This window comes from Uranotaenia lowii, chromosome 2, assembly GCF_029784155.1.
Source record: "Uranotaenia lowii strain MFRU-FL chromosome 2, ASM2978415v1, whole genome shotgun sequence".
In the NCBI taxonomy this organism is placed as follows: domain Eukaryota; kingdom Metazoa; phylum Arthropoda; class Insecta; order Diptera; family Culicidae; genus Uranotaenia; species Uranotaenia lowii.
Genome location: NC_073692.1, coordinates 333,748,695 through 333,763,755, shown reverse-complemented (window position 1 = coordinate 333,763,755; position 15,061 = coordinate 333,748,695). Strand labels below are relative to the sequence as shown.

Sequence of the window (15,061 nt, the reverse complement as noted above, 5' to 3'; positions counted from 1 at the left end):
TTAGAAAATAAAATAGGGCGACTTCTATACATTCAGATAACCTTTCATATTCCTTCATTGAAGAAGGCATAATATCTCTACACTCAAAATAATCCGCACATCTTTGCTACGTGAAAATCTACATAATTTTTATCCAATTAATTTTCACGTAGTTTCGAACAATATAACAGGTGAACGCACCTTAATAAGAACTTTTACTGTATGAAATACAGTCTCAATTTACGTGAATTTTAAGTGAGTTCGATACGATGTGAAGATGAAGAATACATAAAATAATTTTAATTTCTAAATGAAATTGGAGTTGATTTAGTTAAGGCTTTTTTCTCTGTTGATTTTAATAAAAGAAATACAAGTTTTATTCAATTTAACAAAACACTATCACTGCACTTATTAGCTGATAAAAATAAATTCGATTTCCGCTAGCTCTTGCGGCCCAGTTTACTTTGGTTTCCAAATCCTGAAAAAGAAAAAACTTTTTCAATAATAACTAAAAAATTTAGAAATGATAAATAACTCACCATTTATGCTGCGTGCATAATACCCTCTGGCATTCGTTCCAGCACACACGAAGCTCTTACTTCTCGAAGTGCCGGAACTTCTCTTATCGTACAACTTTTCGATCTGAGGGGAAAATATATTTTCTATCAGCGGAGATCATTTTTTATTTGCTTTGACTTACCCTTTTCTTTCGATCTACATAGGCGTAAAAATTTCAGCATCAGTACGTTGATAAGGTTCCGAAAAAACATGCACTGCAAAAAATTTACATTTAAATGGTATGTTTCTCCACACATACGGCTTTAAAATTGTTCAACACATCAAATTCATTTGAATCTTATAGAATCCAACTTTTTTACACATAATGTGTATGTGGAATAAATATAGTGAGCTGACTAAATTAGAATGAGCGTGTGGAACCAGTCGAAAAAACATCGAACCCCTTGTCGATGATTTTTGTCAGTTTTTTCATGCAAAATGGCGCACACTAATTTCTTGTTCAGTTGCGTGGAATCGAGACGAATAGAGAAAAAATCGGAAATCGTGCTTAAAATGTTCTCGGAGGCAAAGGATCCTGTTAAGCAATCAATTCTGGAGTTGATGGAAGTAAGTTTTAGGTCAGTCATCACTGCAAAATACTGTAAGTTAACCGCGATTGTTCTTTTCGTCAGGATTTCGGCTCAAATGACGGTGGTCTTCGAAAAAAGGAATTTAATATGTTTACTTGCTGCAGTTCGTAGGGCGGATGTGATTCGAAACCATGTACTAATCAATTAGGCGCAGCAGCTAAACAAGCAAGGTGGAAAAAACAGAAAAGATCTGGAATGTTTATTTGGATGCAATTCCCCATGGGGAAGGAAAAATTTCATGATTGGAAGTCGTGCTGGCCTGGTGCTGCCGCTTGCCAGTCCGGACAGTGCTTAGAAGTGTTTTTTTTTTTAATAAGTTAAATAAATAAAAAGTGTAGTTATAAAAGTGTTAAGTGTTCTAACATATCGATGACTTTAGTAAATATATTTAATTTATTCACAGCAGAAAGCTTTAATGATTCAATATGTCTGTCATATAGCCTCTGTCTGCCAATACTCATAACTTTTATTCTTTCCACATATGCATTCTAAGTGCCACCACATATAACTATTCTATGTTTTTGGGTATATGTGGGACACATATTTTTCAATTGTTTAACAAATTGCAAAAATCTATATAAGCTGACACATAGCCCCAATGTGTCGATTTCGTTGAGTGTGGAATTACGGAAAAATCGTCCAAACTAATTTTCACAACTCAATCAAAGCTAAACCAACTGATTGATGCCAGCTCTTTTTCTTATAAGAATTTATAACCAAACGTGTCAGAAAATTGCTCCATTGATTTCCTTACACTTTACGTGAAATTCATGATGAAAAAAATTAGTTACTCCGAATTCACGTAGAATCGATGGGATGCATCAACAGCTCGACCTACGTGAAAAATACGGTAGAATTTATTTTCAAATTATTTTGCGTGTAGGGGTATAATAAATTTCGATAGTTTGTGACAAATTGAACGAAAGGAATGGAAAAAAGGGCAGCCGGCCGTAGTGGACACCCCTTTTTTCTAGAGCTTGCTTTAGATAAATAGAGTTGGACCAAAAACAATTGCCTGTGAAGGGCTTGTGATAGCTCAGTTGGCAAGTCAGTTGCTTCCTGAGCCGAAGTCCGTGAGTTCGAGCCCAAGAGTAAACATCGATCACGGTTGTATCTGATACTTTTTCAATGAATGTCAGCCAACTGCATCGTTGATATGAGTCGCGAATGACATAAAGATGTTAAAACGACTATAATCGAAACAAAAAAAAAAACAATTGCTTGCATTTCAGTTAACAAACTTGACCCCTTTACCATTCTTGAACGACTTTGCTGTAGTGACAGCTTGCCAAATCTGGCCAAAACATTACGGGATAGTCGTGGGATCAATGAACGGCAGAATTCGTTTTTGGAGACACTATTTTTGGTATTGTTCCGACGTCATTGTGCCAAATCATAAATTTTCGTGTAAATTTGTCGGCAAAAACAAATTTCAATTAGGCTGGAATATCTGCTCAAGCCGTTGCCAAGTAAAATTTTTGACCTGAGATTTGCCCGAAGTCAGCCTTGACATAGGTTTCATCGTCCATCAAAAGACACCCGGTCAACACCTGGTGGTATATCTTCCGAGCACGGATTTTGGCTACACTATTCTGTTTTATGGTCCGATTTGGCTGTTTGCTAACTTGATTCGACTTGATTCCTTCCCGGAGTTGAATTCATCGTCAATGTTTCCTTAAACCGTTTGATAACGTGATATTTCTGGGCAATTTCAGCTGTTTAGCTAGCCTTGATGTAGACCATAATGGATTTACCAAATAACTGTGCAAAATTTTATCCCTTCTTTCGGCTTCCATGCCGATTGTGTTCAAAGTACAGTCGTGTTGCGGAATGTCAAAATTACTTACGTGAAGTTGACAAAATTCCCGACACGTGGGCTTGAAGAATTTCCAAATCCGTCCACCAGGAGCGCCACAATATGTTATTTAAGTGATTTTTGAAGAGGTTATTTAAGTTATTTAGGATTAAGTTATCATTTGGATCAACAAGTGATCCGTTGATTTTTTATACAAATAAACAAATAAACTATTCAACAATTCATGTGGTAAATCTTTTAATGAGTTCTAGAGGACCTAACAGTGAGCTAAAATTTGAATAAAAGTGAATATTATTGCTTGCATGAAGTTAAGGAATGTGAGGGGTTTTATAAAGCGCAATCTAGAATTTTCAATGAGGGAAGTGATAAAAATGGTAATTTTTTCAGACTGGTTCATCTAGATGACTAATAAACAGACCTGACTTCATTTCGTGGTGGTAAAAAAGCTGCCCACTGATAAACTAAAACAAAATACGGTGGTCAAATCGTGCCCAAAATATTTGAACCGTTAGAGGTGAGAAATTTTGAAAAAAAACCTAAATGGACAGCAACACGAACTCCTTAGCGGGCACCTTGTTGGGTTTCCAACCAGAGACTTTTCGTTGACAAGTCTTGTCTGTATTATCCGGTGTTAAACAAGAATAAAAAATTGAAAAAAAATTATGTCTAAGTATTACTTGAGGAGGCCGACGATCTGTGGAAGCTTGAAGACTGCCTTCAAATGCGATCATTTTCCCTGCATAGCACTTTGATAGGTCCCACATAGTTTATACTCTTCTTCGGTTGGATCTGGATTCGCGAAATAACGCAAAAACTGTGGTGGAGTGATAGAAAGTCAAATATGTTGATTTTGTGCCGAAAGAGGACAGTCGGATAAATTTGTCAAAACTTCGACCAAATCAAAAGTTTTGAGTAATTTTAAAGGTTAAGCTTCAAGAAATAGAAAACGTTATCTTAAATAATCTTGATTTGGAAAATGGAAGTTCGTAGTATAACTTATAGTTGGCGAGAGTGGTGTCAAAAAATAAAAGTAAAAAAAACTTCTTTATAGGAAGCCATATCAAAAAACCACTTTACAGAGCATCACCAAAATTTGCACAAGTAAACATTACTTTATGAGGCAGTTAAATGTTTCATCTATTTCCATCCATGCGTTTTAAGTTTTTCACAAAAGAAAGTTTACGAATACACTCCTTATTACAAAAAAAAAACTTCACCACAATTTACGCTTCTAATGCTATGATCATTTAGTATGAAGGAGTATTATGAAAAGGACTATCTTGTCTGTTTTTTTAGATTTTTAAGTTAACGGGTGTTTGAGATATTTACGATACAAAAAGACATGGTAAAAATAATTTTACACAATCACCTCGGAAATTCTTCATTGTCGACTTGAAAGATCATGAACTGTCGGATTTTTCTGAATTATTTTTGGCCCAAATGGTTAAGAAATATAAAGAGTCACTCTAGAATGCTCACGAAGTTCAAACCAAGCATCGGAGTGGAACTCTTGATCTCCACTATGGTTAAAAAGTCTAAGGTTATTGGGGATAACTGAATGCAGACTCCGTAACAATGCAGTAAATCCGTTTCCGGCAGCTCAAAAGTGTTGCCAGATTAGTAGACACCAAGTAAATAACTATAGTTATTTTTACATAGTATTCCGTCTCACGACATAACTTGACGAACATAATTCCTAAAATTCACTCGGTCCATGGCAACCGGTCTCGAATTCCTCGGGCACCCCACGTTCGCCAGGTCACGCTCCACTTGGTCTAACCACCTCGCTCGTTGCGCCTCCGCTCGTCTTGTTCCTACCGGATTCGTAGCGAACACCTGTTTTGCAGGACAGTCGTCCGGCATTCTCGCAACATGTCCCGCCCAGCGTATCCGGCCAGCTTTCACCACCTTCTGGATACTGGGTTCGCCGTAGAGTCGCGCGAGCTCGTGGTTCATCCTTCGCCTCCACACTCCGTTCTCCTGTACGCCGCCAAAGATGGTTCTTAACACTCGTCGCTCGAATACTCCGAGTGTACGTAGGTCCTCCTCGAGCAATATCCATGTCTCGTGCACGTAGAGAACAACCGGTCTAATGAGCGTCATATATAGGTTACACTTCAAGCGAGGGCTAAGTCTTCTCGACCTATAGTTATTATGCTCACTATTACAATAGTGAGTTGTTCCTCTGATCGCAATCTGTGCAACCGGTTTTTTCGCGATGTGACAGATGTGTTCTGATGGACCAAGAAATTCATGTTAAAATCTTCCAACCAGATTCCAATTGGGTTTTCCAGGTGAATTTGGTGAGGTGAAAAAAAATATCATGATGTTGCAAAGGTTTTGCTTCTGTGTTAAAATAAATAGCTCAATTCATGACTGAAAAATGTGTGCAAAGATAAAAGAGAGATTTTATGAAAAGTTAAAGTATTTCTTGTAATCAACGACAATTTATTTTTTTTTATATTTTTACATTAAATATCATATTAACACCTTCATTTCCTCCATTGAAAGTTTTTCGATCAAATGAATAGTTTTTAAAATACACCCGTTTGTAAGAGCCCGGATTCTAAATGATCATAGCCTTATCACGTCGGAATACCAATTGGGAAAGTTTAACAGAGACTTTATAGATTTACTAACAAATTTTGGGTTACAAAATCGAGACCCCAATGCTTATTTACAATCGATAACTGAACGCTACAGAAAAAAATATGTCTTTCAAAAACAAAATATAAGATTCTGCGGAATTGAGGAGGAATTCTAGTGACCACAATATTACCGAGAAATTGAAGAGTACAAATAAACAACTAAATACAAGGCGCAAAACGAATAGTAGGAACAGAATACTACGAACAACTGATGAACACCGATTTGTCATTGAATGAACCTTTTTTGAGATATTTAAAACCGTTTTTCGGAAGACTCCAATCATCCAATTTTGGGTCAAGAGTCGCCGAAAGGGGTCTCTTCATTGTTTTTGGGATTTGGACGTTATTAGAGTAAGGTGGGGTAGAACTACGAGTCGGGTAAAATAACGTTTTAAGATGTATGTATGTATGTATGTATGATTCCCCCATCGGTAGCAAGGTCCTGCCTATGGCTGTGTGGCTTGGCCTTTGAATTGACTTCTCGGGCTTCCACGGCCGATGGTTCGTCGAGAGAAGGCATCCAACCCTCAGAAACCTACAATGGTTGGCAATCCACTCCGCTTGCAATAATTGCTTTGGGTTATCCCCAGATGCATTCCCTCTAGTTCCCAATCCCCGATATGAAAATATATCTGAAATTCAAAATAATATTCTACATATATATAACATAAAAATTACCTGATACCTGAAAAAGAAATTATAGTTAACTTGAATAGCAGTAAATTAGGCTGGAACAAATATCAGTTTCTTCTTTTGTCACCCCCCCCTTCGAAATATCAAAAAACCCGAAGGGGGAAATAAATAAAGTTGGAAGTAATTTATGTAAATTTCGATTAAAAATTCCAATATCTGAAAGATTAAAAGACCAAAAAACAAATTTAAGAAGATCACCTTTTGTTTTCTTGATTTGATTGAATTATTTGGTTTTGTGCAACCATATAGTATGCATTTTTTTTTTCATGCAAGCTTCCGTGCAACTTATTCCAATTTACTTGTTTTTCGCATTATTTTTTATTGTCCCCCCCCTCGCGATGTTCCAACTTCGAGTGACAAAAGAAAGATTTGAAATTTGTTCCGGCCTTATATGTGAAAAATACTTTTAGGTTAAAAAATTTAAATTTAAAATAAAAAGTAAAATAAAACAGTAGTTTGCAGTATTATTAAACATAAAAAGTTTACAAAGAAAAATCAACGCTGTTTGCTGAAATCAGATTCAATAATTTCGATGAAATAAAAAATGTCTTTCAATAGTTCTTTTTTTTTTAATTTAACAACATCAAAAATCTTTTCTCTTATTTTAGATGTATAAAAATGGAGGTTACAAAACAAGGAGAAAAATTTTAACTATTGACATAACTTATAATTTTTTTTTTTTCGTGGCGTTTAAATAGCTCGGGGAGCTGACGCTGGAAATGAAAATTAGAATAGTTTGGAGAAGAAAATTTAAAGTTTAGAGAGGCAGCGTAGAATAGTAAGCGATCTTGAGACGTTGGTTAGACCATCAAGCACTTCATTATATCCATGGAATATGGATAGAATGCAGTTCAAGATAATAAACCAACCCCTCCTGATACCAGTTGGAGGAAGGACATGGGCGGGTTCGAGACTGGCCTCTATATACTCCCCACGCAACTAACTACATTTAAGGTTGTATTATTAAAGGAATCATTTTAACTTATCTTATATGTTTTTCCTTCCTCCGTCGTCGTCTGTTGAACGTCTGCTCCGTGGCTCCGCCCCAATTCCACTGATATGTGTGATGGGTTTCGTGATAGTTGTCTCGGTGTTTTTCCAGTCATCAGATGACTCCGAATCGTATGCGCAGGGGTATATGAAAATAAAAGAAAGAGAAAAAGGAGAGGAAACAGAAATATAAAGGAAGGAATTAGTTTTTGCATAAATTAATTGAAATGTTGTTTGCTATTTTCCCTAATTTTTGGCCTTACCATAGATGAATTTTCCCTATCTGTCACCTAACCTTACTCGTTTCTATAAATTTGGATTCTTGCTAGTTTGATTTAAAAATAATCATAGATTTGCTTAGTAAAAGATATATTCAAGTGATTGATACTACGCGACTACACGGTTATTCAATAACTCAACTAGGATATCATAAAACAGAATCTAGAAAAGGTGTCTCTTAAACTCATCAACAATGAACTGTAAGCCTAAATAGCAATAGCTTTATTTTTTTTTTTTTATCTTTATTTGAGAGGTTTTCAGCCACAGGCTGGTTCGCCTCTAAATAGCTTTATTGTTATCGTCAACTTATCAAAGGAACAGGAAAATAACAGTGCTGTTCTTTAAAACCTCATCACTAATTATGGTCAACTTCTCAAACAAACTTTAATACTCAATCTACACGATAGGGGTTCAATTCAAATAAACCGTGTACCTGTTTTTAAATGTCCGAAATGAATGATCTGAACTATCTACTCATTCTTGCTTATCGAAATCATATTTTCTATTTTAAACTTCGATTTATGAATTTCAATCCTAACCGAAAAATGTATAGATCTACCAAAAGTAAAACAAATGTCGAAAGTGTATTACAAAATGAAATATCATATTTTCAAAACAGCATTCCCGTCCAATGAGCCTCTAGTTTTTGTAAAATGCTTGATTTAAGAATAAGCCAACGAAATTCATAAACCGCAAATGCACACTTTCTAGAGCATTGGGGAGGCGAATACCATTACTATACCTAACCTAGCTAAACTTGAAACATCCTAATTCTATGAAACTAAACTAGCTAACTACCTTACCAAACAGATTATGCCCTATTGAAAAGTATCACTTTATGAAGCAAATTGTGATATTTTCACTACAAAATTTTCCCATTGTTCAACGGAAGGGAGGGCAAGTGTTTCAACTCCCATTCATCTTATCAGCATGGATCATGGAAAATTGGAACACCATTGAACCTACCGCTAATTTAATTTAAATAAAGGAGTCCATCAAGCCTTCTAATTTGAATCATATTATGATCCATGCTTGACAAGATGTGTGCAACGACACTGTCAGGACAATGATAGTAAACCATCATTATCACACGCATGCACACCGCCGCCGTGACCCATGGGAACCCAGGGTACGGAACTTTGACATAACTAATAATTATTAGTTAAACTTTTATTCTACCAAACAAAAAAAGGAAAACATTTGAACTTATGACATCACTTATTATTAACAATAAAACAATATTATTTAAAACTTTTCATTGTTTAATAGGATATAATATTCGTTTTACCTAAAAATTTCGCTTAAATTTGCACAAATTATGTATAAATCTGAAATGTAAAATACGTCACATAATTGTCTCAACTTATGAGGTGAACAATAAAGTAAAATAGATGGAACGCTCTCACCAGTTTCGAGCTTTCCTTCGTTGGAAATTTCCCGGTTGCTGCGATGGATTCGTACTCGTCCATACATGTTCTGGGCTGGGTTTATGTTGCGCACTCAATCACTTCACCCAAAAACGCAAACGGTTCGAAAAAAAAAACATCAAAGCAATCCGCGCGTAGCTAACGCTTCGTCATAGCAGCAAAATCGAAATTACACACGCGAACGAGCGGAGTCCATTTTTCGAAACCGCATTCTATTTCATTCCCAGAACGAACACGAAAACATTTTCTTTTTTGATTCTAATATTGTAGAACTTTGCCACACTCATCAATCTTCGCACAACATATGTATAATCGAACAACACTATCTGACTTCCGAAGCTACCCAAATTAATAACACAACAGCCGACCTGGCAGTAACGAAAAAACGACCCGTACGCGTCAAGACCACGACTGCGTCTGGGTAAAATAACGTTTTAAGATTATCAAAAACTAGGAACAGCAAAATTCAAAAATCTTGCGTGGATTGATAATGATTTTGACTGCCTACATTCAGACATAATTTTTTTTATCGTAAAAGTTGGAAATATTCCGAAAAATGAGATAAAGTAGCATTTTTGTATAAATGATGTAATTTTTAAAATAACGGCAAACATGTTTGAGCAATCTAAATTTTGCCTTTCAATGAAAGTGTTAATGTGTCTGTTTAGTTGTTTTCAACTACTATCGAATGCTAAAGCAAGAATTTCATTAATGTTTCTCTGTTTTGCACAGTAAATTAAGAATCACAAGAATTATTTAAGGGATAATAGTACGAACTGCAAATAGGGCGAATGATATACATGATTCAAAATTTTATTTTTTTTTTCAAAAATACACTGGAAACATCAGCGCATATTTTTGTATCTACAAAAACCTGCTCGCGCGAAAAATTGCTCAAATACGATGAGAACTGGATTTCGTAAACCAGATGAATATGGACACTTCGTAGATAACTCCGAATTCGCTCAGGTTGTTCGCCTATGTATAGGATTTGTGTCAGAAATGAACACAGAAGCTGCTGTTGTAGGCAAAAATTGATATAAAATAATTTTCCTCTTGACTTCATGCAGAAATGTGAAATTTTGAATGATCGTACTTTTACCCCACATCATTCGAACTTTTGCCCCAGAGGTGGGGTAAGAGTACGTTTCGATAGCAGTTACGCATTTTGACTACTGCTATCAAATGCGTCGATCGATTATCTTCGTAATTATTTAGAAGAGAGATAAAAGTCTAAAGAATCAAATGCTGCTCTTGGTTTTTTAGAAAAACAATTGCAAAATTTTCTAAAAACAGGATAGCACTAAGGTCGCACTTTTACCCAACCATACTCTATACATTGGGTTTAGATGAATATTCGCACACGGAAGTTTTCAATAACGGATAGTCGATTTCAGGTATTTAGAGTTTTTAGGGACGATCAATTGATTCAAATTATCCAATTTCGAGGCAGGGGTCGGAAAAAGGCTCGTCCATATTAACTGTTTGTGGTTTTTAGATATTGACAGATATTATGCATCGGATTGGGATTATAAATTCCACATCAGGGTTATTTGCGGTAAAACGAATCGATTCGTATTGTGGAATTATGAGATGAAAATTAATGCATAAGATCGATAAGGAAAATTTATTCGCAGTGATTTATTCGGAATTTTTGATATCTATTCGTTTTCGGATAATTATGCATCGAAAGAGCGTCATTCTCACTAACCAGCAACTGTTTTCGTGACATTTTTCTTTTTGGAAATTATACGAATTGAAGAAAGGGGTTTAAAAAAACAGATACGTTGTTAATGGTGGTGGTTTTCCAACTATTTAATAAGGATATTTACTCTAACTAAAAATGAATTTTTTATTAAGTGTAAGGAATATTTTACTCTGTTTGAAAAACATCATTTTATTTTATCACATTTTTAAAATGGCTTGCGAAACGAAATTCGTACAGATCATCTAGTTGTCAATAAATATATTTTTTTACATAAATTTGGGCTGCAATAATTACCTACTATTAACATTCGTTCATGTAGATACAGTTGCGTTCAAACAAGAATGTTGGGTGGGTTTGTTGTAAGCGAATCCGATTCTATTACCTCATCGTGGCAGATTTAGGTTTGGGGGGTAAGTTCAAAGCGGAGAACTGTTTTTTTTTTTGGGAAAAAACTCTTATTCCCGCTTTATTCGCAGATTCCTGTACCTGGCGGTAATTTTTTTTAATTTTGATTTCTATTTTATTGCGGTATCAGATTTTGGGGGGTAAGTTCTCCTTTAAGAGCATAACTTTGAGCTATGTCACCAATAGCCAAACCTGTAGGGAGGGAGTTTCATTCGGGTTGGCGGGGAAAGTTCTCAAGGTTGGGTATTTTCGAGGTTCAGTGTTGGTTTTTTCTTTCACAAAATCGAAATTTATCACAAAGAATGATGTGAATTAATAGGAACTTCAATCCTGGTTTGTTAAGGATTAGAAAATGTTTCAACAGAGTTCAAAATAAGATGAACAGAGTTTCAAAAATGACCTGCTAAATATACTGATTAACAAATTTGATACACAATTAAAGCGAGTATTTTATTCGCTCTTGTGTTTAAATACCAGTTCTGTTGGAACAATTTATATTTCTAAACAAACCAGGAATGAAGTTTGAAATTTACGAAATTTTTTGGGATAAATTTTAATTTTTTGAAATAAAAAACCAAGAATGCGTTAATTACGATGTTGTCCAGTCCATACAAACATCCTTCCAAAAAAGAATGAAATCGTCTGTTGGGTAATAATGAACCTCATTTTCTACCCGTCACCATTTTTGATCACGTTGATCAATTTTACAAAACTTAGCCAGGTACTAGATATAACATTTTTATATTTTTGAACCGAATTTCAAGATTTTTCAATGAAAATTGTCAACAATATAGCAAATTTAGTGAAGCAATTCCAAACTTCCCTTTTTTACGGGAATAGCTTTATCTTCGTTTTCAGTCATTGTATAGACTTCAAACTTTGTAGAACGTTAGATGGATAGCTAAACTAGATTGTGTGAAAATTTCATGAAATTATATCAACCTAAAGAGAAATGGCAGCTTGTCAAAGTTCGAAGTGAGTGCACAGCTTCACGCGATTTCACTCATTTTTTAACGCAACTGTATCTAGGGCTATTAATTTTTTTTCAAAAATATTTTCGCGCTGATTTATAAATAAGTTTAACGATTAATTTTACATGGCTCGATGATACTTTTATAAGTATTTAATGAGACCATATTTTTTTATATTTATAGAAAAAAAAATAAACCCAACTTTATTATTAAAGCTTGTCTTGTTTTGTAAGTGCCCCTCAATGTAAAAATGCCGATGATTTTAAACAGTATCAAGAAAGTAACTGATCGGACATAAACGTAATTCTGCTTTCATTTTAGGTGATACTCGTGTAACCGGATATTCGGTATTATAGTGCCGTAGTGTTAATACATACATGTATTTTTCACGCAAATATTCCAGCAAAGTTTTTAAAAACAAACATATTAAAGGCACCTTTATAAATATTAAAAAAGAGTTTGATAAATATGTACATAGGTACAATGATAGCTTGAGATTGACACAATCTAAATTAACAAAAACCATTCTCAATGCATGCCATTCCGGTTTATGGTAATGCATATCAACACCTGAAACAACCTCGCCCCGGGATAAATAGTGCAATCAACCGCCATCGATAGCTTTCAATTGGTCAATTAATCTCGCCCGCCCACAATGTTTTCGTTTTTATTCCCCAGGTTCACCGTTCACCGAAGGGTCACAGAAGAAACCAGCATCACCATCAACAGCATCAATACCGGGCACGGCACATGGCAGACTGGTCCTCGGCGAACGGCATAGCAACCACCAGTCAACGACGCTCCCACGAACCCGGCGTCAAGACGGCTGTCGTCAATGGACTTTGTATAAGGTGTCCCGCCGAGAAAACCGCAATCGCTCGGAAAGGCCTAGATGGAGTGCTGATCGAGCCCCCGATGTTGACCACCTGTCGGAATCAACCGATTTCGCGGGATCTGTACGAACTGGAAACACTGTTTGGGGCCAAGTTCAATTTCATTTTGCCCCACTCGAATGGAGGAGGTCCGTATTCTTTTTTGGCGAAGGTGGTCAATCGGCGTAGCGGAAAGGTGGTTCAAACTTGTGATCTGCGCTACAAAGTCGTTGTGAAGCAATGTGGTCGGTATCATCCGAAAAATAAGGACCTCAAGGTGTTGTGCGACTTGGGGCATATTTGGGGCTCCAGGTGCAGCTTCCATTGTAGAAACGGAGGATATCCGAGTCGACAGAATGCCTACGTTGAGTGCAACGAGGACCAGAAATGGGAAGGAGAGGAGCCGTTTTGTATGTACAATGGTGAGTTTCCAAAAAAAAGGTGCCCTTAGAAATACCGTCGACATTATACCGAACATTTTAGGAGCTAACTTTGGAAAAGGTTTTTTTTCCTTAAAGGCTTTTTTTTTGCTTAGTAAAAACTGTGCAAATTTTGGTGCCACTAGGATTTGACTTAGAATATTTTAAATATAAATTCCGGAATCAAAATCTTGGGACTGAAACTGTTTCTTGACCTGCCAGAAGGTTGATATGGTTCAGGGGAGACTGACACACCTCTCTCCTGCTCTTAATAACTTTTTTGTCATTGCTGTATCCCTAAATTTGAGTAAACAAGTAGTTTTTTTTTTTAATCTCGCTAGAACAAATGTTGTCAAATTTCCACACAAACTTACGCGTCGTTGGGCGACTCCGTAGAGCTAACGAAATAAGCTTAAACTTAACATGGAGCCTTTTGAAGGCCCAGGAACGATATCAACTCCCAAGGTTTTTATTCCAGGACATTATACTTTTTGAAGCACCATAATGAAATGTCAACAAACCACAATCCTAAATAATAACTCTGAAAAAAATATTTGATAATAAATATTTCTTTCAAATATATATTTTGAATTTGAGCGCTATGAATGAGAATAAATATCACAAAAAAAGAATGTATAGTCAATAAATATGCTAGTAAATTGATATAAATAATATTTGCCAATACACTTCATGGAAAAACAAAATTAAGGCTTTTTATAAAACTCAGTTGGCAAGTACTGAGCCGATGTCCGTGGTTTAGAGCCCAAGAGTAAACGTCGAACACAGTTGTGCCGGATAAGTTTTTCAATAACTGTCCACCAGCTGCAACGTTGATATAAAGTCACAAATGCCATAGTGTCTCATATTAAAATCATAATTTAAAATCAAAATTTGAAATTCAAGTTCAAATTCAAAAATGAAAATCAAAGTTGCAATTGGAGTCAAAATCCAGCCGGACTTGTTCTTTGAAACCTTCTATAATTGTTTTTTATTTTCAATTCCCCCGGTTTTCACCATCAAAAATTCATCATAGCAGAAGAATTGGAATAAAAATAGTTCTAGAAAGTTTCAAGGAACGAGTCCGGCTGGAATTTCATCTTTCAACTATTCCCCATCTTCTACCATGTTACAAAACCTAGTTTCGACATAATGTTGAGTTATTCGTGAAACAAGATTTTTAACGTTTATTTTCACGAGAAGTGTAAATGGGCCTTTAGACTGTAGACTGTAGACTGTAGACTGTAGAGTAGGGTGTCCCAAAATTGCATAACTTCTGGGAATCTGGGGACTCACCCTCCAAATGGTAGATTAAGATGTGCAAAACAAACTTTTGTATGGGGCCGACTAAAAAAATCATGTTTAGAGGTTCCGCAAGCGCGATCTTTGAAAAAAGTCCACTTTCAAAAGATTTGATTTTAAATAAATTCTGGGTCCAAAAATTTTCATAAAATTTATATATTTTATATTTTTTTAAATTTTATTTGAGTTAAATAAAAAATGAAAAATGAACCAAATTTGTATCAAAATGTAAAACAAGCAGGCTATTTCAAAGAAAAAAATTTTTTTGGTCCAAAAATTATGGATTCGAACCCCTTCCTGTTGTCCGATTCCGCTCAAATTTGGCATATGGCCTTCTGATGACTTCCTTAAACAACCCAAGTCTTTTTTTGCAAGCATTTTGATTTTAAAGTTGATATTTATTAAGA

At 35.5% G+C, this 15,061-nt stretch overlaps 1 protein-coding gene across 4 annotated transcripts in view; it reads left to right on the top strand.

Annotated features, from left to right (window-relative positions):
• The window catches only part of LOC129747376 (uncharacterized), a 175,490-nt gene that overhangs the window by 147,776 nt on the left and 12,653 nt on the right, over nt 1–15,061 (top strand). For all 4 annotated transcript variants that reach the window (XM_055741551.1, XM_055741549.1, XM_055741552.1 and 1 more), the window contains one exon: nt 12,743–13,358. In XM_055741551.1, the coding sequence (XP_055597526.1) occupies nt 12,743–13,358 (616 nt within the window). The remainder of the gene's footprint in view (nt 1–12,742; nt 13,359–15,061) is intronic.